Genomic DNA, 25,578 nt, shown 5'->3' with positions numbered 1-25,578 from the left:
TGTAAGCTTCCTGTGTTTACGACGCTTTGGTCAGCAGGAGGTCACACACACACATTCTTACACACACACATGCACACACACATTCTCACATAACACACACACACACACACACATTCTTACAGAAGTTCACACATATACATACAATGCCTGGTCTTAGGACCATGTGGGCGTTGCTTTGCTGTGATGTGTTTTGTGTGAACGGTCTCTCAATAAAAGGCAGCGGGAGGAGGCCAGATTTGGGGTCATTTTCGTGGTGGACACAGACGAGGCCTCCCTTGCGCAAGTAATCAATCGATCGACTGTCTTGTTTTCTTCATGATGAATAAATCTCTAGAATTAGCGGGGCTTGTGGAAACACAGACCCAACAGTTACCAAAAGCAGAGTACTGTACCGTTATTAAATTAAATTAAATTAAATACAGATAAGAGGCAGTATCATCAGCCATTTGACTGATTATCAGATTTCTGTCCAGCAGTGAGATACATGTGAGATCTAAAGATCTTGTAAAAAGAGGTACAGAGATGCAGGGCATCCTTGTCTAATGCCTCTTGACAGATCAACTTTAGGACAGGTTCCACTAATTAGTTTCACTGAGCCATTCCCGTTTCTATATAGAGTCTCTATGGATTAACAACAGTAACTTTCAAAACCAAATTTATGTAAGGACTGTACAATGGACTGGTGTTCCACAGTGTCAAAGGCTTTATAAAAATCTAAAAATAACATGAATCAGAATCAGAATAATCAGGTAAATGGTCTTCGTGAGTTTGGGAATCAGTGTGGTCAGTCCCTGAGTCATGGTGGGTGGAAGACTTTCTTCATTGAGACTTTCCTTCACACAAAAACGAGCCAGCTCAGTAGCAAAAACCTCATGAAATTCTGCAGTTAGACTGTCTGTTCCTGGTGATTTGTTATTTTTGAGAAGATTAATAGTGCTCTGCACCACTTGCTGTGACTGCATATCATTTAAGGTCCTAGTAGAAATGGAACTCAGTAAGGAGTCTGCTGAGGCCTGTGAGAAATTGGATCTTTTTATAGAAGATAAAGATCTCTCCTGGAGACACAGCATCATGGTCAGTAAAGCCCTACAGCGACTCTACGTCCTCCACAAACTGAGGAGAGCAAGAACTTCGACCCCCATTATGAGCACCTTCTAGAGAAGCATTGTTGAGAGTATCCTCGCCAGCTGTATCACTGTGTGGTATGGCTCCTGCACTGGGTCCTGTTGGAAAAAGCTACAAAGAGTAGTGAGAGCAGTGGAGAGGATTGTGGGTACTTCTTTTTCCTTCCTCCAGGACATCTGCTGCACCTGCCTCACCTTAAAAGCCTTCTGCATTACAGGTGACTCCACTCGTCTGTCCAACAGTCTTTTCAGTTTGCTGCCATCGGGATGGCAAACTGTTGTGTATATAAGATTGTATTGTTCTCAGGGCTGGACTGGGACAAAAAAATCAGCCCGGGCATTTTGACTAGTGACCGGCCCACCATGGTATTACAGGAAAAGCCATAAAGCCTTTATAATAAACTTAAACCTACACCAGCCTCCCTATTCTGGTATTCTAAACAGTACTTAGCAAAAATATAAAACAACTTAATTTATAATTACATATACCTAACTAATAGGGTTGCCAACTCCCAGCAAAAAAAGAAAAAAAAAGGGAACCACTCCCGTACCCTCTGCCTCAAGATGCTTAATTGACAAAACTGATTTTAATTTAATGCACGTATAAAACAAATGCACAGAAATCTATTATTTTTCTCCAGTAATTAAATAGATTCAACATCTTTCTTCAACAGAATTGCAGACTGCACAGATGGTACCTTCCCAAAGGAAAGAATACTATAACTTACAAGGGTATATACTCTTAATATTTACTGAATACAATAATGGATTTCTGTACATTTTACATCAGATGAAAACTTTGGTTGTAAGATTCAGATAATTATTAAAAGCTAGACATTTTAAATGATAATAAGAAAGAAAAGGATTTCTTTGTGCCCCCCTTTCCCTGTTAATGCCCTACCTGCCCCCTGCCCCCCCCCCCGCAAAACTTTGCTAGACCCGCCCCTGCACACATAGCTGTCAGCTACTTAGAAAAGGATCCTGGTGTTATTTGTCTCTCAGAAACAGTTCATAACTTCCATTCAACTCATTCATGTCCCCCAAAAGGTAAACCTGTTTCCCCGTCACCTGCTCTGATGACTCAGTAAGGACATCTCCTGGTTTCATCTTAATGTTTCCCTCTCACCACATATCCAAACCGATATCATGGCCAGCAGCTTTTACAGCTGTGGCTCCAGCAAACATCAGCTGATACTAGAAATTAATATTAAATAAATTCTAACAACAGCTGATCAAGCTTAAACATGCTGCTGTTGTTTAGTGCGACATCAGCTGGTTTCCTCTTTCTGGAGCAGAGAGAAAAGGCGATCAGCTGATCATTGATCAGTTTCATGACTGAATTAGCAACTTTTAGCTGAAGTAGTACGGGACCTCAACTTTAAAGTTCGACCTCCTCGGCTGTAATTGGTCCAGCCCAGAGTCGATCATGACCAACTGGCCAATCCACCACCATTCATTTATACCGTTAAAGAAGAAGAAAAGAAATAAAACCCCATCAGCCGATAAAAACGAAAAATCATGAGCGGCCCACCGGGCAAATGCCCGGTATGCCCGATGGCCATTCCAGCCCTCATTGTACTGTATTGCGCATATGATTTTTTTTTATCTTTTATAATGTTTAAGTGTAACACTGAGGGCCTTTGGAGCAATGCGATTTCAAATTCCCGTGTTTGATCTGCACATACAGTTTTTGACAATAAAACTGAATTTGACTTTGACCTAAACGTAGCGTACTGCTGAAAATGCAATGTCCAGATGAACAGAATCAACTTTCTGAGATTTTCTTACCCAGGTGATTGAGCATGCATCAAGATATTTAATTTTGTTTGTTCCAAACTAGGACCTGAATATTTGATTACTTTGTGTGTTTTTTGGGGTTGTTTTTTTTTTTTTTTGCGTATTTCTTCCTCATTGTACAAACTGATGACTGTTTATAATGATGGCTGGGAGAAATATTGGAAGCCGTTGAAGTGTTAGAGATAAAGAGAATGAGGAATACTGATAAGGCAAGAAAGCAGCTACTTTGATGGGGGTGGGGTGTTTTGTGACAGACTTTTGACTCTGCATGTCTTCTTGCACTTTCCCCAATATTCCCTTTCTTACTTCCCTTTCTGTTCACATACTGATTTTCAGTGTGTCTGACTGGGTGCCTTAAGGTATGAATGTGTTGCTGGATTAAGAGGGCAAGGCTGCAACATCCTATTGTTTTCAAGTTCCTCTCTCAGTCCTTTGTATTTCTTCAGCTTTTCATGTTCCTGATGTTGCTATTATTTGGCATAGCTACATCTATCACTGTCCGGTTGGTTAGCCATCACTAGTTTATCTGTTTGTATCGGGAAGTTCCAGAGGATCTTAGCTCAGTCATTCTCAGTCACCCTCGGGGGTGTGTCCTATTTTGACCTTGGGACTTCCAGGCCATATTCGGCACAGATGTAAACTATGCCAGCCATTTTGTTATGGAGTTACATGTATGCACTGCCTGCTAGCATCTTGCACCCTGACTCTATCTGTCAATGAAGCCAGATAACACACACCAATTAGTTAAACTGCAGGAATGTCTTAAAGACATAAAGACCTGGATGGCCGCTAACTTTCTGCTTCTTAATTCAGATAAAACTGAGGTTATTGTACTCGGCCCTGAAAATCTTAGAAATATGGTATCTAACCAGATTCATACTCTGGATGGCATTACCTTGGCCTCCAGTAACGCTGTGAGGAACCTTGGAGTCATTTTTGACCAGGACATGTCCTTCAATGCACATATTAAACAAATATGTAAGACTGCTTTCTTCCATTTGCGCAACATCTCTAAAATTAGAAATATCCTGTCTCAGAGTGACGCTGAAAAACTAGTTCATGCATTTATTACTTCCAGGCTGGACTACTGTAATTCATTATTATCAGGATGTCCAAAAAACTCACTGAAAAGCCTTCAGCTAATCCAAAATGCTGCAGCAAGAGTACTGACAGGGACTAGAAAGAGAGAGCATATTTCTCCTGTTTTGGCTTCCCTTCATTGGCTTCCTGTTAAGTCCAGAATTGAATTCAAAATCCTGCTCCTCACATACAAGGTCTTAAATAATCAGGCCCCATCTTATCTTAATGACCTTGTAGTATCATATCACCCTATTAGAGCACTTCGCTCTCGCTCTGCAGGCTTACTTGTTGTTCCTAGAGTATTTAAAAGTAGAATGGGAGGCAGAGCCTTCAGTTTTCAGGCCCCTCTTCTGTGGAACCAGCTTCCAGTTTGGATTCGGGAGACAGACACTATCTCTACTTTTAAGATTAGGCTTAAAACTTTCCTTTTTGCTAAAGCATATAGTTAGGGCTGGACCAGGTGACCCTGAATCCTCCCTTAGTTATGCTGCAATAGACGTAGGCTGCCGGGGGATTCCCATGATGCATTGAGTTTTTCCTTTCCAGTCACCTTTCTCACTCACTATGTATTAATAGACCTCTCTGCATTGAATCATATCTGTTATTAACCTCTGTCTCTCTTCCACAGCATGTCTTTTATCCTGTCTTCCTTCTCTCACCCCAACCGGTCGCAGCAGATGGCCGCCCCTCCCTGAGCCTGGTTCTGCCGGAGGTTTCTTCCTGTTAAAAGGGAGTTTTTCCTTCCCACTGTCGCCAAAGTGCTTGCTCATAGGGGGTCATATGATTGTTGGGTTTTTCTCTGTATCTATGAAGCGCCTTGAGGCGACTTTTGTTGTGATTTGGCGCTATATAAATAAAATTGAATTGAATTGAATTGAATTGAATTGGTATGTGCTGGATTGTCTCAGGGGCATCTTTGCACAGCCTGCACCTGGGGTCTTCCTGTTTTATCATAGAGAGTCATTTGATTGTTGGGGTTTTCTCTGTTTTCTTAGTATTATTCACACCGTAAAGCTCCTTCAGGCAACTGTTGTTATGATTTGGCATTATATAAAGGGAAATGAATTAAATTTAAATTGAACTTTGTGCACTCGTCCAAACTACTGGTAACAGTCCTGAACACATCCCAGTTGGCACAGACCAAGTAGCCTGAAGATATTATTTTACCTCACTGGACCACTTTTTTGATTTCCTCAGGACAAGTTCAGAGATTTTTAGTTTCTGCCTGTATGCAGGAATAAACTGAGTCATGACATGGCCAGAATGAAGTGAAGGTGGGAATTGTAGATACATTGCTAACTGTAGTGTAATGATTTTCCAGAGTCGTTTACTCTTTAGTCAGGCATTAATGAATAGTCTGCATTGGGGGAACTCGTGCTTGATAGTTTATTTGTTACAATCACCAAGGAACAATACAAAGAGAGTCTAGGTTGGTATGGTCCATAGTGGGAAAACAAAGATGCCAGTTTAAATATTGTATTTGCCTTATGCATTGTTGTATTTACCAACAACGAGCAGTTTCCATAATAATTTTTATTAAAAGTAGTCCACATGTAGTTTACCAGTCTTTAATGGCAGCAAGCGGAGAACGAAACTTGGAACCAAGGGAACATAACAATTTCATAGCACACTGATGTGGAAATTAAGTCTTGCACTTTAGATATCGTTTGACGTTCATATATTTAAATGATCCAAAGTAAAGTGCTTGTGAGTACAATGATGTTTATGACTGGACGTCTTTATTGCTGCAGATGGCAAAACTGCAGCTGATCTGAATCACTGAACGAAAGCCTTCATCTTCGCCTGATTAAGTCTGATTAAACAGGTGTGAATTCAGGCAAGCAGGCGGACCCGCACCACCTCTTTCTCATAGCCAGCCTATTCACATCCACCTCCCTCTATACCCTCCCCCTCCTCACAGCAGCCCTTTCAGCTCCACACCACATTTCTGTTCATCCTTCACCAGCCACCGAACATCACCTTGTTCCTCCTCCGGGACCAGATAACGAATATCAGGCTTTCTTTAAACCTGTAAGTCCATGTTCTTGTTGTTGTGGCTGTTTTCTGAAGCGGCGTCGTGTTCGCATCAGAAATGGATGCTCCGAGTTAAAACGGCAGCTAAAGGAAACCATTTTCAGTGAATAGGAAGTTCCACTAGTGTCTGCGCAATCTTTGCAGCATCGTTAAAATTGGGGCGATTTCACGCTTGTTTTGCACAGCTTTAAAACACTGTTTAATATTAGCTTTTTAAAAATGATATAAAAAAATTATTTCAATTGGAGAGGCCCACTCAGGAAGCTAGAGCCGTGATGCAACGCGAATGTCGTCGTCCTTCCCTTTATTTGCGTTCCACCACATCCGTGTCGACTTATCGTTATCTACAAGTAATCGTTTTTCCCGCTGTGCGCGTGACTTTGAAATAGTTTTCACTGCGTGAAAGCGAACGGCAGGACTCGGGCCTGGACTCTTACGTAACTAAATTACAATGCAGGACCCTTGAGGCATAGCACAAACTGGAAAAACGAACTCGGGGCGAGTTGAAGACGTGATGTTTGGTCATGTACGTGGCTGACGGCTGGATTGTGCAATGGTAATTTTTAGGAGGGTAGGAAAAGACGTGCTGTTCAGCAGCTACATCCTGTATAAGTGTGCACAGAAGGTGATCCTTTATGGAGACAAAGCACCCCTCCCCCACGGCCTGTTCACGAATTTCTTTGACCTTGGTATAGCTGAGAGGTTGGAGCTTGTTGGTAGGCTAAATATGACACAAGGTGACCTCGCTGGCTTTGTTTTTTCCACTGACTGGCGGCTAAGGTCAGTGGCTTCCAAACACAGGCCCTGTGAACTTCAGAGATCTCTTTTTGGATCCTCGCCTAGCAGTTTTCGTTCAAATCATGTGCTGTATAAGTGTATCTACAGTTCACACAGTCATTTTATTATATTAGTCATTTTGTTGCACTGAAATGTAACAAGTTACACTGTTATTACATCAGATTTGGCAGTCTCTGCAGATTGGACATAATATTTTGGTAAGGTCTGGTTTCATTTTATTTTTGTCTTTCTTTGACTTTTTTGACCTTGTGTGAGCCACCATATTTACAGCTGCACAGGTCAGGACTAAGGCCTCAGCCCCAAAATACAACTAACTGTCATTTAACTGTTATTTTGAAAGAATAATTTCCTGTTCTTATTGAGCCTCACTGGCTGTTAAGAAAGTAAGCAGTGTAGTATTTGGAAAAAGGAAATACTTTTATGGCTTTCAGCTGAAGATAACAGATAAGATAAACCTATATTAATTCCACATGTGGGGATTTTTTTGGTCATAGCACAGAAGGTAAAATTTAAAAGCAGTAAAAATTAAGAACCCCCCCCCCCCCCAAAGAATAGAATAACATACTTTGTTATATTGGGAAATTGCACATCAGGCAGACATGGCGAAAGTTATCATTGTGTATTGGATGTGTGTGTGTCTGTCTGCACGTGTGTGGTCATCTGGAGAGACCATGTTGTAGAGTCTGACAGCAGTTGGAAGGAAAGACCTGCAAAATCTCTCCGAAACCATTTCTGTCATCAACTACATTTTTATTTCCGAGTCCCCTGATATTTTTGGGCTTTCAGGCAGAAACTTGTGCTCCAATGTGAAAATGAAAGAAAAGAGAACGGAAATAAAACAGTAGTTGACTCATGGAGATGATCTTATTTGATTATTCAGCTTAACAAATATTCTTTTGTTTTTTACAATGACAGAATGATGTCACATAATTTGGAAAAAAATAAAAATGTTAGTTGATATAAAGAAAATACTTGTAATAAAAATGATTTTATTGTTTAGTGGTAAAAATGTGGTATAGGCCTGAGCCACATTGCTTTGGGGACTAATGCCCTGTCCCATGATGATGATCATCAGTCAAGGTAATGTGCTTTATGGAGTAACCTTGGCAACCGGCTGACACTGTTGCCAAAATTTATACCTGTGTGGTCTGTGTCAACAGTAGCACATAGTTCTATTTGTGGGGAGGAGCAGTTTATAGGTTACAGTGTAAGGTTTCAGAAGAGTTTGCAGTTACAATGTAGCAGATTTAACTCTATCACAGTCATGCTGTTTCCTCAAAGCTGTCTCTGACCTCAACACTCCAAAACCCAAATACTTACATCTTTTGTGTTTATGGTGGGTTTTTTTTGTTTAATGGTGATGTCACATCATTTGCGATCAAACATATTAGCCAAAGTCAACCTTGAGTGTGGTAGTGTTTAATCATTTTAACTTAATAATGATTAACTAATGAAATGAACAGACTTGTGTCCAAAACTCACTTTGTTTGACTTTTTGATGGTGTTTTATAAAACCAACCATTGGACCCAATGTAGGTCATTTCACAGTAGACCCTCTGCAGGTTACTGAGACATTTCAGCCCCAAATAGAATAGAATAGAATGCCTTTATTGTCACTATACAGTTGTACAATGAGATACAGAGCATCTCCTACTCAGTGTAAACATGCTGGGGGGGGGGGGGGGGGGGGTACAGTTCTGCAGCGCTATGTACATATGGACAGTATTAACATAGGGGAGAAAAAAAAAAAAAAAAAAAAAAAAATATAAATATATATATATATATATATATATATATATATATATATATATATATATATATATATATATATATATATATATATATATATATATAAAAAAAATGTACAATATACAAGCCGTAAGTAATATGTAATAAATAGTGTTATGTATATACAGTTGAGTTATTGCACATAGAATTGGTATTGCACAGTGGTGGTCCATAGGGGAAGTGGGGGGGCTGTGTTATCTGTGCATGTGTGAGTTCAGGGTGGTTATCGCTTTGGGGAAGAAACTGTTTTTTAGTCTGTGGGTTTTTGTGTTGATGCACCTGTAGCGCTTCCCTGAGGGAAGCAGGCTGAACATGTTGAAGCCAGGGTGGGAGCTGTCCTTGATAATGTTTGCTGCTCTGGTGAGGCAGCGGGAGGAATAAATGTCCATCAGGGAGGGGAGAGGGCAGCCGATGATCTTTTGTGCTGTCTTGACCACACTCTGAAGCCTCACTCTATCTGCTTTGGTGCAGCTGCCGTACCATACCGTGATGCAGTAGGTTAGCAGGCTCTCAATGGACGAGCGGTAGAAGGTCAGCAGCAGGTTGGAGTTCAGCTTGTACTTCCTGAGGACTCTCAGGAAGTGCAGCCGCTGTTGGGCCTTCTTGATGACCGCTGAGATGTTTCCTGTCCAGGAGATGTTAGCAGAGATGAGGACACCAAGGAACCGGAAAGTGTGGACCCTCTCCACACACTCCCCGTTGATGTAGAGGGGGGCCAAGTCGGTGCTGTGTCTCCTGAAGTCAACAATGAGCTCTTTGGTTTTCTTGGTGTTCAGTGCCAGGTTGTTTTCTGAACACCATGCTGCCAGCTTCAGGACTTCCTCTCTGTACTCTGCCTCGTCTCCCTTCGAGATGAGTCCGACTACCGTGGTGTCATCAGCAAACTTGATGATGAGAGTGTTGTTGTGGGTCGAACTGCAGTCGTGGGTGTAGAGAGAATACAGGAGGGGGCTCAGCACACAGCCCTGTGGGGAGCCGGTGCTCAGTGTGCGAGTGGAGGAGAGATGAGGGCCGAGTCTTACAGTCTGGGGCCGGTTTGTGAGTAAATCCTTTATCCAGGCACATGTGAGAGGAGGGAGGCCAAGAGTGACCAGTTTGGTGATGAGGATGTCCGGGATGATTGTATTAAAGGCTGAGCTGTAGTCCACAAAGAGCATTCGGACGTAGCTTTGCCGCTGCTCTAGGTGACTCAGCACAGCGTGGAGGGCTGTGGCGATGGCGTCTTCTGTGGATCTGTTTGCACGGTATGCAAACTGGTGGGGGTCGAATTCTGGGGGGAGGTAATCCTTGATGTGCTGAAGGACTAGTCTCTCAAAGCATTTCATGATTACCGGTGTGAGGGCCACAGGGCGGTAATCATTCAGGCTGGAGATGGGAGACTTCTTCGGCACTGGGATGATTGTGGCTGATTTTAGACAGGATGGGATGGCTGCCTGATCCAGTGAGAGGTTGAAGAGTCTGGTGAAGATGAGGGTGAGCTGGTGTGCGCATGCTCTTAGTACCTTGCCAGGTACTCCATCTGGACCGGCCGCCTTCCTGGGGTTCACTGCTAGGAGCACACGTCTGACATCGTGCTCTGTTACAGTGAGTGGAGCAGTGCAGGAACCAGGTGAGGATGAGGATGGGAGCAGGGCTGAAGCAGATGAGTGTTGCTGTTGTGGTGTTTCAAAGCGGGCGAAGAAGCTGTTTATTTCCTCTGCCAGCTGCCCACTCGGGTTTTCTGTTTTCGCAGTGCTGCCTCTGTGGTTGATGATGTCTTGCATTCCCTGCCACACCTCTCGTGTATTGTTGCTGGACAGGTGGGACTCGATGTTCCTTTTGTGGTCTGACTTGGCTTTTTTAATCCCCCTTTTCAGGTCAGCTCGAGCAGCCCTGTACAGAGCTCTGTCACCTGACCTGAAGGCGGCATCACGGGCTTTGAGGAGTGAGCGGACCTCGCTGGTCATCCAGGGTTTTTGATTTGGGAAAACCCGAATGCTTTTGTCCACTGTCACATTTGCAGTACAGAACTTGATGTAGTCCAGTACTGATCCTGTGAATGTTTCTAGGTCCTGGTGTTCAAATATGTCCCAGTCTGTCTCTGTGAAGCAGTCCTGTAGTTTGGAGAGAGCATTTTCCGGCCAGGTTGTAACAGTCTTTGTGGTGGGCCTGGCACTGCGCCTGAGGGGGGTGTAGGCTGGGGAGAGCAGGAGGGAGAGATGGTCGGACTGACCGAGGTGGGGGAGGGGTATGGCTCTATATGCATGCTTGATGTTGGAGTAAACATGATCTAGAGTGTTTTCTCTTCTGGTGGGACATTTGACATGCTGATAGAACTTTGGGAGTACAGTCTTTATGTTGGCCTTATTAAAATCACCTGCGATAATGTGAACACCGTCCGGGTGGGCCCGCTGCTGTTCGTTAATGGTGTTCAGCAGGATAGAGAGCGCCGTGTTTACGTTGGCATCGGGTGGAATGTACACAGCCGTGATGATCACTACTGTTAGCTCTCTCGGTAGAAAGAAAGGCCGGCATCTTACCGACATGTACTCGAGGTTCGGGGAGCAGTGACTGTTTATAATTGTCCCGTTGTTGCACCATCACATTTACATATGTTATTATGGCTTGTAAGTGTTTCATACCGATTTAGATGGTTCGTACCAAACAAACATAACAACAAAAAATCTTCTTTTTGTACATACAATAGAATTTTTGTTCTCACTTGTAGAAAACGGCTAATATTTGCATAGAAATGATCTTACCCAATTTAAAAATTACAATCATAATTATTATAATGATTTAATACACAAAAGACCAGATTATTTTGTTTTAACCTCCAGTGAATCAGAGTCATTCTAAGACTGGCTCCTTCTTACTGCCTGCAGTCTGAATACGGCCACACCCCTGTTTATAAGGAAACATTTTACCTGTAGGTGAAGTGGAGAGAGCAGTATCAGTGTTGAAAGAATAAACCCTACACCAGTTGGCAAAAGAACAGGAGAAAGTCTGACTGAAGAAACTGAAACTGTAGTGTCTGAGGAGAAAGCCAGAACCTTCCAAACTGTTTCCACTGGTGTTTGTGGTTTAAAACAGTGTGAGAACAAGGAGCACCTGGGGCCCTGTACCAGGAAGCATGGTCACCAAACACAGTTTAAAATAAAACTCTGAGGTGTTCCTGAACAGCTGATCACAGGTGGTTCAGTCAACTCTGAGTTTAGCACATGCATAAAAGGGGCTCCAGCACCTCTGTGCCTAAGGACCACCCTCCTTTCATTGTGTAGCTGGTTCCTTTGGTTGTTGTTATGAATGTGCCAGAGTATGTGTTTATGAGGCTTAACTAGTTTTTCAGGGTTTTTCCTACAAAGACAGTTTGACTGATAAAATATAAGAACCCTCACCCAGTAATAGGCCCAGAATGTTTAAAGAGGACTGGGAGGAAGTAAACTGGAAATGGGACAAGTTTTAGCTCAGGTGAACATTTGAGCAAACCCACAAACCTGAGCTTTTGTAGTCTTTCTGGAAGTTTTTGGCTGAGTTTTGGAATTAAGACTGGAGCTAACTGGAATAGGAGCACTTATTTTTTTTTTCTCTTCTGGTGCTTAAAACAGTTTAGAAGAACTTTTCACAGATAGTTTTGGTCATAATATTTGCAGTTAATATTGTGCTTTTCTAGTCACACTTACCACTTAGAGAACGTTAGGATACGTAAGTCACATTCATGGAGTTTTTTATTCTGTATGCATCAAATTTTTTTTTTTTTCCTGCACATGCCCAATTTAGAGTGAGCATTTAACCCAAAGTTCATGTGGTTTGAGCCAGGAGCCTTCAGTGCCATCTACTCTAACACTGCTGGCCCATCTTCAGCAGCAGCAGCAGTCAACACAATCTGTTTTAATTTTTTTTCCCTTTGTTTTATTTTGTCATTTGACAAGTTGACTGAATTTCCTGTTTCTCTCTGTCTCCCTGCAGGTGCAATCATGTCCTCAGTGCTCCAAAAGCTTATCAGCCCTCAGGCCGGCACCGCTGCTGAGCCTCCCAGGAACAAGGTGACGGTGGTCGGGGTGGGCCAAGTGGGCATGGCCTGTGCTGTCAGCATCCTGCTGCGGGTAAGACAAACTTGACCTTCAGCCAGTGTGTGAAGGAAAACATAAAGCTGTGATGAAATTTAATTATAAAATGACCTCCTGTTTCCACCATTTGATCTAAAGAAGCGAGCACTCCCTGGGAGGCTGCTGTTTCTAGAAAAAGAGCGGAGTTGTCACTACCAAAACATTGTTTCTCATTGGTTAAACCTGAGATGTGGTAACACAAAGTACCGTTCAGTGTGTCTCGTCTCTGTGCAGACCCATGCTCTACTGTCATGTCTTTGAAGTTTGGAGTCAGTTTCTCTGACAGTCTTAACTCATCCTCTGTGATTTATGGAAATTCTGGCCGTTTGACAGTTTTTCTCTGATTTTTCAGACGTCATGATTTTTATTTTCACCAAACTGGTGAAGAAGCTTCCACAAACTCACTGCTGTCTAACTGAAAAACTTCTGCAACCAGCCATATTTCTATAATAAGCAGAAATCTGTGTCTCATTTATGATCAGTCCCATCTGAGAGTTTCATGTTTAGTGCGAAACTATATATATGTTTTCATAGCAACAATCCAGTCACAGTTGCTTCAAACTGCTTCATATTGCATGGTAAAAAGCCCACAGGAAACCTGAACAGATCTGCTATAAGGACACATCCTCATACACCTCTCTGCATTGAATCATTAGTTATTATTAATCTCTGGCTCTGTTCCACAGCATGTCTTTTTTTCTGTCTTCCTCCCCTCACCACAACCGGTCGTGGCAGACGGCCGCCCCTCTCTGAGCCTGGTTCTGCCAGAGGTTTCTTCCTGTTAAAAGGGAGTTTTTCCTTCCCAATGTTGCCAAAGTGCTTGCTCATAGGGGGTCAAATGTTTGTTGAGGTTTCTCTGTATTATTGTAGTGTCTTTACCTTGCAATGCTCTAGCCTGGAGGTAACTGTTGTTGTGAGTTGGCACTATATAAATAAAACGGAATAGAATTAACAAATTGACAAGTTTGGGGTTTTTTTGGGGGTTTTTTTTTCATCTCTGGAGTCTTGGGGAGCTCCAGAGTCTCCTGGAGCTCCTGGAATATGGCTATGTGGAGAAATGTGTGGAAATACAGTAGTGAATTTTCTCCTGTGGTCAGGACCTGTGTGATGAGCTGGCTCTGGTTGATGTGATGGAGGACCGTCTTAAAGGAGAGATGATGGACCTCCAGCATGGCAGCCTTTTCCTTAAAACCTCCAAGATAACGGCAGACAAAGGTCAGGAGCTGGAGCTGCACTGACCCCCATGCTACAGAAAGATGTCTGAATACATGCCTGAGCAGATCATGTGTTACTCTTTCCTTCGTCCTTCAGACTATGCAGTGACAGCCAACTCTCGCCTAGTCGTGTTGACTGCTGGTGTTCGCCAGCAGGAGGGAGAGAGCCGCCTCAACCTGGTGCAGAGGAATGTTAATGTCTTCAAGTCCATCGTCCCTCAGATTATCAAGTACAGCCCCAACTGCACAATCATTGTGGTCTCCAACCCTGGTTAGTGCAAGAGTTTCATAAAGACTCTTAGGAATACTATTTATTTATATTCATTTGGTTTTCGCAATAGCTTAGTTTCCTCTTCGGCATTGTGTGTTTGTGTTTAAATGCAGTTGATGTGCTGACATATGTGACCTGGAAGCTGAGCGGTCTGCCAAAGCACCGTGTCATTGGCAGCGGCACCAATCTGGATTCAGCCCGCTTCCGTTACCTGATGGCTGAGCGACTCGGCATCCACGCCAGCTCTTTCAACGGCTGGGTGCTGGGTGAGCACGGAGACACCAGCGGTGAGTCCACACCCGATTTAGCTTCTGTCTAATAACAGCATTATAAAATCATATCTGCATGTAAAATCTCCATGAATTCCTGCTTCAGTGCCCGTGTGGAGCGGAGCAAATGTGGCCGGAGTCAACCTGCAGAAGCTGAACCCTGATATCGGCACTGATGCCGATAAGGAGCAGTGGAAGGCCACACACAAGGCAGTGGTGGACAGGTTGTACTTTGAACTCTATACCTTTTTTATTTTATTTTTTTCTCAGATATTTTTTATTAAGTTTTCGGCATCCATTTTTACAAAAGACAAATTAAACAATATGCCATTTTCTTTTTGAAGAACATAAAACAATATGAAACATACACTCCCACCTCATAATTATAGGAGTACCAGTGGGTGTACAAAAAGAAAAAAGAAAGGATCCAATCTAATAATACGAATAGTAAACCCTGGAGTACAAAATAGCAATTCCTGAGTGTACAAGAGAGATGTGGAGAGTTTCAGAACCCACACCCCCACACAGACACAGAAAAAACAAAACAAACAAACCAAAAAAAAACACAAACATAATGAGTGGTCAGCTTAGTTGTAGAGATAAGTCAGATCTGTAAGAGAAAAGAAATATGTATAAAGTAGGTAAATAAATACCATCATAAAGCGCTGGCACAATAGAGTCCGTATAGTTAAACATAAGATAAAATAAAATAGAATAAAGTCTGAGCTGGCTAATTGGGAGCGTTGTGGGACCGCAAAGTCTGAACATGGTCAAAAAAGGTTTGCCAGATCTTAAGAAATTTGGCCATAGACCCACGCAGGGTGAATTTAATCTTTTCGAGTTTGCTAAAATGCAAAGCATCTCTGATCCAGATTTCCCAGGGTGGGGGAGAAGGGGACTTCCAACATAACAATATTCTGCGTCTTGCCAATAAGGTGAGAAATGCTACCAGATCCGCCTGGGGCGTCGGCAAGACAACTGTATCAGGAAGAACCCCAAACAAAGCGGTTAAGGGCACAGGTTGGAGAGTTAGCTGGATGATCTTTGATAAAATATTAATCCAGTATTGTTTGAGGGATGGACATGACCAAAACATATGTATTAGAGAGGCAGGTGTTTGATGACAATGGTCGCAATCAGGGCTAAGGTTGAGGTATATTTGAGCTAGTTTGGCTTTAGTCCAGTGTACGCGGTGCAAAATCTTACATTGAATCAACCCGTGTTTGGCACATAATGAGGAGCCATGGACCCGGTAAAGAATTTTATCCCAAAAGTCATCCTGAATCACACACCCCAAATCCTGCTCCCATGCCATTTTAATAGCCGAGGTTGAGGAGTTGCCAAAGGAACATATTCTCCCATACAGACAAGAGATCAGGCCCTGTGATGAAGGGGGAGGCGATAGAAGGTTATCAAAGTCATGACAAGGAGGTCTAGATGGGAACTGGGAAGATTTCTCCTTAACAAAACTCCGGATTTGTAAGTAGCGAAAAAAGTGGCTTTTTGGAAGGCCAAATTTCAGTGAGAGCTGTTCAAAGGAGGCAAGTGTATTCTGAATATACAGATCAGAAAAAGACCTGATACCCAAGGAGGCCCACAAATAAAAAGCACCATCAACTAACGAAGGCTGAAAAGAGGGATTTTTCAAAATGGGTGACTGAAGGGAAAAAAAGGTCAACTTAAAATAACGACGAAATTGATACCATATTTTCAAGGTAACTTTGACAATAGTTATTATAAAAACCTGCACTCGGAGGCTGCTTTTGGGCATAAATCAGGGCTGGTAAAGAAGAGCATTATTCATGCCCTCCCCCCTGTAGCCAGTACCTGAGAATACGAATATTACATGCCCAATAATAGAACATAAGGTTTGGTAAAGCCATCCCCCCCATCTTTTTCGGTCTTTGAAGATATGTCTTGCGTATTCTAGGGTTTTGTTTTTTTTGTTTTTTTTTTTTTTTTTGTTCCAAATGAACCCAGAGAGAATCTTGTCTAATTTAACAAAAAAGGAAATTGGGATAAATACAGGGACACACTGAAAAAGAAAAGAAAATCTTGGGAGGATGTTCATTTTAATTGTATTTATGCGCCCTGCTACAAATACCTTTTATTTTAAAGTCACACTTTTTCAAACATAATCTTACTACCTAATGCAAATATGTGTGTGCCATCAGTATATAAGTAAATGAAATCCTCTCCACCATTCAGTAATCGGTAATTATCTGCATCACAAGCATACCATCAGAAAAATGCTGCTGGGACACTTAATCATCTGGTTATTAAACTGACCTCTAGAAGTTAAAACAGAAAATGATTGGTAAAGGAAGGCGCATGGTGATCTGCACAATCAAACTAACAGATGTTCTGTTTTCGAAGCCAGTATCCTTCTGTAATTAAATAGTGTCATTCTGGGAATGTCTGCAGTTATTCAAGGCCACAAGTAATTACAGTTATACAGAAGGTGGCTCCAGTGGGAATAGAACCTCTAACCTCAGTCGTTGTATTTAGTTAGTTTCGGAGGTGAAGCTAATGTAAGTGTGCAAGGACTCGCTTCAAGGTGTGGGTTCTGTTAATAATTGTGCATTTAAGACCAGAGAGATGTTATCAAATTATACATGAAGCTGCTACTGTTTATCAGAAGCAGCAACTGTTACTGTGTACTATAATGTGATTTATTACAACAGGCAAAGAATGTCATTCATTCAAAGTACTTTTTTTATATGCATCCAGTATCATATCGCTTCAAAAAATAAACAATATAAAAAATAAACATATTTTCGACTTGCTATAAGAAGATCGAAGGCTTTATATATGTTGCTCAGAATGATTTACAATCCTGTAACTTTTTTCCCATAATAAAAGCCTTCCCCTCAGTGTGACTGGGTAAACTAATCGAGGTTCCTGTAACACATTTAATATCTAATTGCAGACAGATGCTAATAATGGTGTTTTGTATCTCAGTGCCTATGAGGTGATCAGGCTGAAGGGATACACCAACTGGGCCATCGGCCTGAGCGTTGCTGACCTCACCGAGAGCATTGTCAAGAATCTGAGCCGTGTCCATCCCGTCTCCACCATGGTCAAGGTCAGACACACACGCAGACACTCTGTCTCGTACAATTGGGGTATAATGTCTTACTTTGGCATGCACCGTGCATCAAACCACCAACCTTCTGACCTGCTCTGCCTCTTGAGCCACAGTCACCCCATGAAAACCATTTTTCACGTGGCGGCTGTTACACAGAACAGCACTTTGGCTCTTTAGGCCAAAGCTACATTTGCTGTAAATCACGAGTTAATTCTGTAGTTAATTCTCAACATTAGTCATATGATTTATGAATCCCCTTTGGGGTTTTGAATCAGAAAGGGCAGGTGGTGTGTCTCTTCATTTTGTGTTTGTCTTTTCCAGAACATGTACGGTATCGCTGAGGAGGTCTTCCTGTCCCTGCCCTGCATTCTGAACAGCAACGGTGTGAACAGTGTGGTCAACATGACCCTCACTGATGACGAGGTTGCCCAGCTGAAGAAGAGCGCTGACACGCTGTGGGGGATCCAGAAAGACCTCAAGGACCTGTGAACACACCACGTACCACTCCCATGATGCAGTGAGGCCTGTCCTCGCACACGCAGTCCTTTCATAATCTTGCCCATTCTTCTAGCTTTGTGTTGCCTTATTTTGAAGAACAGTACCAGTGTTTTTAAGACTGTCAGGGAACTTTTCAGTTTTACATCATGTTTCTGCTCACTCCATGCCAATCATCAGATTATTTGTAGGTCTAAAAAAACACTGGTATGCTTTTTTTTTTTTTTTTTTAAAAAAGGGCACATTTGCTTTCCGTCGTGCGTTAGGCCTAAGTTACTGTCGCGGTGATTGTGTTAGCACATCTATGCTCACCTTTGTTCCTGTACTGTCTTTGGATCCAGAGTGTCAGCCAACATATGCTCTTAGAAGTCCACACAAAACCCCCAAGAAAAACACACAAAGTGTCACTGACTGCATTTTCACGTGTTGTTTTAATTTAGAGCAGGGAGTCACTGAGCAAAATAATCAACAAAGCCAAAGGACAGCCTTCCTCTGAAGTTGCTTCTTTGAAGCAGACAAATCATCACATACTTGGGTCTAGATGGGAAATCTTTCTTTCTCTGGGCTGTCAAAGTGAGGTGCAGTAGCAGTGGAAGCATGTGGGTATCCAGCTAGGACTGATTTACGGATACGAGTTGTGATTTTTCTGGCCTTGTGTTGTAAACAGCAGTGTGTGACTTAATAAAACTAAACCTCCTGAATGTGTGTCTTTGATGTTTGTAAAATGTATAAATTTTCATTCATGTTAATGTTACAGCCTGTAGCAAAATAATGAATCTGTTCTATCATCTGGTGGAAAAGTACAAATAACTTTTGATTGTGTTTGATCTAAAAGACAAAATGCAATATTTTAGAAGTCATTTGAAGGCTTTTTTGGCAAATTTTGATGGAAACAACATGTCAAAGTTAAAAGTGAAATAATTTTCATTTTCTGAAATATTCATCCTAAATCTTGTGTCAGAAGCACATTTCAAAAAAGTTGGCAGGGGAGCAGTTTTGTATTACCTGTTCATTTAGCTCCAAGGAGACACAAAATGTTTACTATGAACAAAGTTCAACACAGCCAGCTTTCTTTGTCTTAGCTGGCTCGGGGGGAAAAAATCCCTAAATCTCCTTTTGAAGATGACGGACATCATAACCACTTTCTGTTAACCATGGCTCTCTGCTTTAGACTGTGTGTGCGCTGACTTAAAAAGAGGGGTTTCATAGGTCGTGATTTTTCTGCACTGCAGAGATATTATCAGACGATCTGCAAAGAAAATACAGCAAAGCACAATACTGTGACAAGTATGAGACAAATGCTGCAGAAACGGGTTCATCTGATGATTTGTCAAACGGGGAAAAGAAACCTCTTAATTCAAGCTAATTTTTTGTAATTACTGGGTGTCCTCTCAGTGTTGCTGTTTAGTTAATGCGATTGCTTGTACATCTATTTTTGGTGTGTGTTCTGTTTTATTAGCTGCAGTTCCAGCAGAGTAAGATATTTGATATGCATTCCTTCTTCAAAATAGTTTATCATTTGGAATGATAACCTAAAAATAATACTGCAATATCTCAAATCGAGCTGATCAACATGTAGATAGATCTATAAAATCTTAGGCATTCCAATGACTTGTTTATCTGTACTGATAAAACTTTACTTTAAAGACTTGGAAAGGTAGCCTAAATTTGTTGAGTTAAATCTGAAATATTTAGTATGACTGAAAGTTTCAGTGTGTCTAAAATTGTACTACCACACATACACAGTACATTTGCACAATAACTGAAACTAGCACCACTGAATGAAGAACTACACATGGGTGTGCCATGGGTTCTCCAGTTTCACCCACTGTGGCCGACTTGTACATGGAAGAAATGAAAAAGAGGGCCATGTTATCCTACCCTGGAACACAACCACACCATCTGTGAATTGTGGTACATCCTGAGATTTGATTTTCACCCAGGTGTCATCCACATACCTGAACCAATGACTTTATGGGGATGTGTTTTTATAGTTATTAAGTAGGTTTTAAGCACATGTAGAGAATCCCTTTAACAATGTGTTTTATTTACATTGTTAAATAGTGTAAGGATAACTCTTGTGAAGCAAAAAAAGAAAATAAGCTGTAATAATAATAACCAGTATTCTGCCAAAAAATGGTCTCATGTTCTGTAGTGCTATAGTGGACAATTACAACATTGCAAAATTTTATTATTACTATTATTGTTATTAGTAAGAGGAAATAATAAAAACAAACTACCACTGAAGCCTAGAGAAACTAAACTAAAACTGTCAATTATTGACTTGAAATGCAGAAAAGAAAAAACAAGTACAACAAGTATATAACCATGGAACAAATGACAAGAGGGTTACCTCAATGTTTTTAATAGCTTTTTTTTTTTAAGGTATTATTTAATATTGGTACCTTTCCATGTTTGTTATTGTTTTTAGCGTCTTGGAGTGACTGTGACCACCTAATTTGCTCTGGTGTAAATAAAATATTCTGATTCTGATTCCCAATAGACACTAAATGGATGTTCCGGTAATAAGAATATATTGAATAGAGTCACAGAAGCGCTTTGATTTGGCTTGATTCAGCTTTTTTTTTTTTTTACAATTCTACTAAACACATTTGACTATTTTCCCTGTTATTATTTAGTTTGCAGTGCCCTCTTGTGACTGCAGTCAATTACAAGACGGCACTACTACACTACTACTAAGGATCTCCTCGTATAACTCATCAGATTATTAAGACGAGACACAGGACAAGACATGCTCTCTAAAAGTATTTTATTTACATAGTTCTCCTCTCCATTGTAGCATCTGAAAATAATTTTACATTAAAGATAGGTGCAAAAGTTTTAATCAGGGAAACCTTTTTTTCTGGAAATAAAGAGTTTTAAGAACACTGCTGTCACCGTTTGACTTTCCACCACAAATAACATAATTCCCCAGATCATGTCCTCTGTTTCAGGTGGGCACCTCCAGTTCTCGCAAGAACAGAGAAAAGGGTGAAACCTTTTTCGTTCTGGCTCTTTTAACAGCTCTTCTGTAAATGTAGCCGTTGTAGCGTTTTCCAAAGCGAAGGCTGAGAGGGTTGTAGTTGAAATTACTTCTGCGATCATTGCAAAGGAGCTGCCTCTGGTCCTCGTTCTCTCTCAGGGAAAAGCAGAGGCTCGGATCCTCTGCCAGGAAGTCGCCTGCTGTTCTCCTGAATGCAGAGGACACTGCTCCTGAAGGCAAACCCCAGACACATCAGTCCACAACTGGAAATACACAAACACAGCAGAGTACGTGCAGCTGCAACCTGCTACACAATCTATTGAATCAGTCATCACCACTCTGCATTTTAGGAGAAACACACACACACAGTGTTTGATGAGGTAACTCATGTATTTTTTTTCTTTTTTAGATTATTTTAGTTTGACATGTACTTATGTTTTTAAAAAGAGGATTTTATGACCATGAAATATCTATGTGTCAATTATGTTTATACCAAATTATGGGTTTATTGTTTTGTTTTTTTAGCTTCATATCAAAATTAAGACAGTCAATTACAACATCATAATTTTCATTTAAAACATTAAAGCAGCCACAGGAGTTAACAAAGCCTTCATGGTTGATGCAAATATTTCATATGGATACCCTGTCTATTACTGATTATGTCCAAATCCTCTGCTAATCCATGAATCATAAGGAAAATACAGTCCTAATGATAGTAAGACTGTATATTGCTTTCAGAATGATGAGAGAACAGGAGGCTCAGCGCTTCATCCTACAGCTACAGTTACTCAAACTTTTCTGCCCCACTTCAAAAGATAGAAACAGTTCAGATCTCACAATTTTTAATATCAGCATTTTGAACAAGCCTCAACATGTTCCTTTAAGTCTATTTTGTCTGCAAAAGTCAGATTCATTTGATTTAGTTTTACTCCACATTGTTCTGGTCATCGGTGCAGTGGGGCCTGCAACACTGTTTGAGAAGAACTGTATTACAACAAGATAGTGTGCCAAAGTATTACGAGAAGGAAACAGGCACAAACTGCAGACATAAACCCCATCAAGCTGCTTTGGCATGAAGTAGACAGAAGACTGAATGCAAGACAACCTAAAAGTGCAGCAGATTAGTAGGAACAAAAAGTATATACATTAGAATTAGTATACCTATAGCAGGCTCAGCTTCTGAATGATTCAAACATTTTAATTCAATTTAGGGCTGAGAATTTCATGATTTTTGCACCCCTCTAGCCTGTGTTCTGAGACGTGAAACTACATTTTTTTCAAACCCTTTATTTTTAGTGTAAATTCCAAATTCACAAAGCCCATAAAAACCTAACTGGCTGCAACTCTTGAGGCGACACGTTTCCTGTCTGTACTGATAGTGCTAAATGAATAGCATAATGCTGTAATAAATAACAAATAAAAAAATATTAGACTTCAGTAGCCACCTGTTGCATGTGTTCTCTGTGCAGGGTCGACTCCTGGCAGAGCTGCTCCCACACTCCGTCCATCCTGGATAGCAATGAGAGCGCAAACCACAGCCAAAGCCAGTAATCTCATCTTTCAGCACCAGATCCAAAAATTGTTTGTCTACTCAGCCTCCCCTCCATTCAAACCTATTTTATGTCTCCACCAGGTGACCGCCTGCGCCGCTTGGCTGCCAGCCAATCACAGTGCGCGCATCTCTGTCCTGTAAATTGTAGAGCTGATTGATGCTGCTTAAGTCATTTATCAGCGCTTCTACGAAATGCTGAGAACATCATTCAATACAAAACACTATGCTGCATAAAAAAACCAAACACTTAAATGAAAAAAGCGATGAAGCTGTGGAGTAATGTTGCAGTGCAGTTTTTAATTCCATCTGCAGTCAATCAAAAAGCTGGAGCGGGAATGTGGAATGGAATGAAAAAAATATTCTAGTTTTTTCATTCTTCTACAGTGCAAAAGTCTTTAGACACCCATCATTTCTTTATATTTTGCTTCAAGTGAATCTTTTGTAATTTTTTCAAAGTGATCTTGATCACTAGCAGCTTCGTGAAGGTGCTAGTGAAAAGTGCTTCGTAAAAAGTGTGTATTTGCTACTTTGCTACTCATTTTTTTGTCCAGCTCTTGTATGTCATCCTTCTTTCTTTCGTTAAACACTTAACGGGGACCCGAGTGATTTAAACATAAAAAACCACACATAACTGTATGGATGACTGTAGAAAATAGGGACGACCTAACAGCTCCCCCAAAATGAAGCCAAAACATCTCTATCGCCCCCTGGTGTCTGGCTGCAGGATAGGTCAACCCCCCCCCCAAGTCGGAGGGTCTGGGTTTGAGGTAAAACCCTCCATGCATACTCCAAAAAGTACTGACTTTATCATCACCCACCTACTTTCTTTTAAATAAATAAATAAATAATTTTTTTTCATTATTTACAATACCAGAAAAGAGAGGGGGAGCCCCCCAATAAATATGAATAATAATAATAATAATAATAATAATAATTCAACAATAAATAAAATAAAATGTATAAGGGACATTTGCAACACTCAGAAACAGCGCACGTAACATCTTCAAGGACCACACACACCCACAGCACACACTGTTCACACTCCTGTCATCTGCTACAGGTGTGTGAAAGCAAGGACAATCCACAGGCTATCAGGCTACTGAATCACTGACTTACGCTTGAACTGTGATTATCTTTGACCTGTTAAATTGCAATTTTTTTTATATCTATATCCAACATAACACAACTTCATACAGTCTAAACATTTTAATATAGCACATTCTGTATATATTACCACTGTGACAGTGTTGCAACTACTGGCACTTTAGATTCTGACTACACCCACACATAAGCTACATAAGCACTTGTTTTACTTTATTTATTATTTTCTATGCTCAGACTTAAACTTATTCTTTATTTTAGTTATTTGTTATTTAGTTGTGTGAAGGGAACCTGCAAAGTAAGAATTTCATTGCTCTGCATAACCACTTGTGTTTTGTGGTGTATATGACAATAATCTTCTTGAATCTTGACAGTAAATAACATCTGAACTAGATCATTTTGAACAAAACATCTGAAAATGAGCTGTGAACTATGAAGTAGAAACATGAACTATGAGCTGTGAAAACCAAAGGGGCTGTAAATCGTCATAGCAGGAGCTAGAGAGACAACTCAGGGAGAGGATTGTGGCTCAGGTGAGGGTCAGTGGCACTGGAACACACAGAGATAACTGTAAGTGATGGCAGCGATTGGTCAGGTAAGAAGAGTAAGTAACCTAGAAGTGTCTCACAGATTTTGTAGGTGGAGGCTGGCGTGAGGGGAAGGCAGTCGAAGTGATCCAGGTGTCCAGAATCCGAGGGTCCAGAGGGAGTGTTTATCGTGAATCCTTTGAGAATGGAGCAGGGAGGAAGGCAGGCGGGTAAATGGATATCTAACAGAGCTTGGGCTGTGACCATGATTACTGAGCAGACAAGCGTTCAGAAGTGGTGAGTAATGTTGAGAGTGAAAAGATGTACCAGACGATTCCTGAAAACCACAGAAAAACACCAGGTAAGCATACACCAAATACGATGATGCACAGGAATAACTTGTTGGTCTGGCGAAGACTTATTGAGAATCAGAATCAGAATACTTAATTGATCCCTAGGGGAAATTATGTTGGTTACAGTGCTCCAGTCCAAACAGTAACAAAAACAGACAATACAAGAAGTAAGAAATAGCACAATATATACAATATATACATACATATAACTCACTTACTAATAAATATCTGAATAAGAATGAAGAACATGTGTTAAAAGGGTGTTGCTATAGCAGGATGTGTTTGAGTGTGTGTTGAGAGTGCTGGTCTTATATGCAGGCAGCCCCAAATTGCCAACAGGCGCAGATCACTATTGGAATGAGGAAGCTCCGCCCAGAGGTGGGAACTCCAGCTCTGCGGAAAAACACACAGCCACTCACACGGACCATGACAGTAACATGTTTAATACCTAATTATCACATCAAAAATTGTATATACACTCCACACCAGTTGGTAGCGGTAGTGCACCATTTATCTGTTTGCCAACCGCTAAAAAACAATATAAGGAGGAAGAAGAACATTGTATATTTAGATGGAGTTTTATTGACACATGCATTCTTCTTATAACCAGGACAGAGGAAAGAAGAGGAAAAGTGAGGAGAGGAGATGGGAATGTGGCAGAAAGGTGAAGAAGAGGTGAGAGCAGACAGAGGGCATGCAGTTTAAAAGGACCCACTATGACACAAGAAGAGCAGATTTTATAAGACCTGTTTAAACACTGTCAGTATACTCTCTCTCTCTCTCTCTCTCTCTCTCTCTCTCACACACACACACACACACACACACACACACACACACAAATGTCATCAACATTTTTACTTTTTTCTTTTTGAAGCTTTTATTAAAAGCTGATTAAAAAAAATCACTGATTGTTTATTTCAGTCATTTGTGACATCAGCCTTTAGGTAGCACACACTTTTATATTAATGTTCCTATAAAATAAAGTCAATGAAAATCTACAAGATTTCAAGGCTGGG

General features: G+C 41.1%; 2 protein-coding genes across 3 annotated transcripts; one reads left to right on the top strand and one right to left on the bottom strand.

The window, feature by feature from the left end:
* The first annotated feature begins 5,885 nt into the window (after positions 1-5,885).
* On the top strand, positions 5,886-18,747 carry ldhba (lactate dehydrogenase Ba). Its single transcript, XM_084952827.1, has 8 exons — positions 5,886-6,032; positions 12,570-12,706; positions 13,807-13,924; positions 14,021-14,194; positions 14,308-14,481; positions 14,570-14,687; positions 17,425-17,548; positions 17,873-18,747. The coding sequence occupies exons 2-8, from the start codon at positions 12,578-12,580 to the stop codon at positions 18,038-18,040; spliced, it is 1,005 nt and encodes a 334-aa protein (XP_084808953.1). The 5' UTR covers positions 5,886-6,032; positions 12,570-12,577; the 3' UTR covers positions 18,041-18,747.
* Positions 18,748-20,805: 2,058 nt separating this feature from the next.
* On the bottom strand, positions 20,806-22,614 carry kiss2 (kisspeptin 2). Of its 2 annotated transcripts, none has more exons than XM_084952828.1 (2): positions 22,475-22,614; positions 20,806-21,259 (listed from the first exon to the last, which is right to left on the bottom strand). In XM_084952828.1, the coding sequence occupies exons 1-2, from the start codon at positions 22,584-22,586 to the stop codon at positions 20,997-20,999; spliced, it is 375 nt and encodes a 124-aa protein (XP_084808954.1). In that variant the 5' UTR covers positions 22,587-22,614; the 3' UTR covers positions 20,806-20,996. The 2 variants fall into 2 exon arrangements, with proteins under 2 accessions (XP_084808954.1, XP_084808955.1); XM_084952829.1 differs by having other exon boundaries at positions 20,806-21,256.
* Positions 22,615-25,578: the final 2,964 nt, after the last annotated feature.

Source organism: Perissodus microlepis, chromosome 15, assembly GCF_051167445.1.
Source record: "Perissodus microlepis isolate ML-2025 ecotype Zambia chromosome 15, ASM5116744v1, whole genome shotgun sequence".
In the NCBI taxonomy this organism is placed as follows: Eukaryota; Metazoa; Chordata; class Actinopteri; order Cichliformes; family Cichlidae; genus Perissodus; species Perissodus microlepis.
Note: the sequence above shows the minus strand (reverse complement) of the source record. Positions and strands in the feature narration are given on the sequence as shown.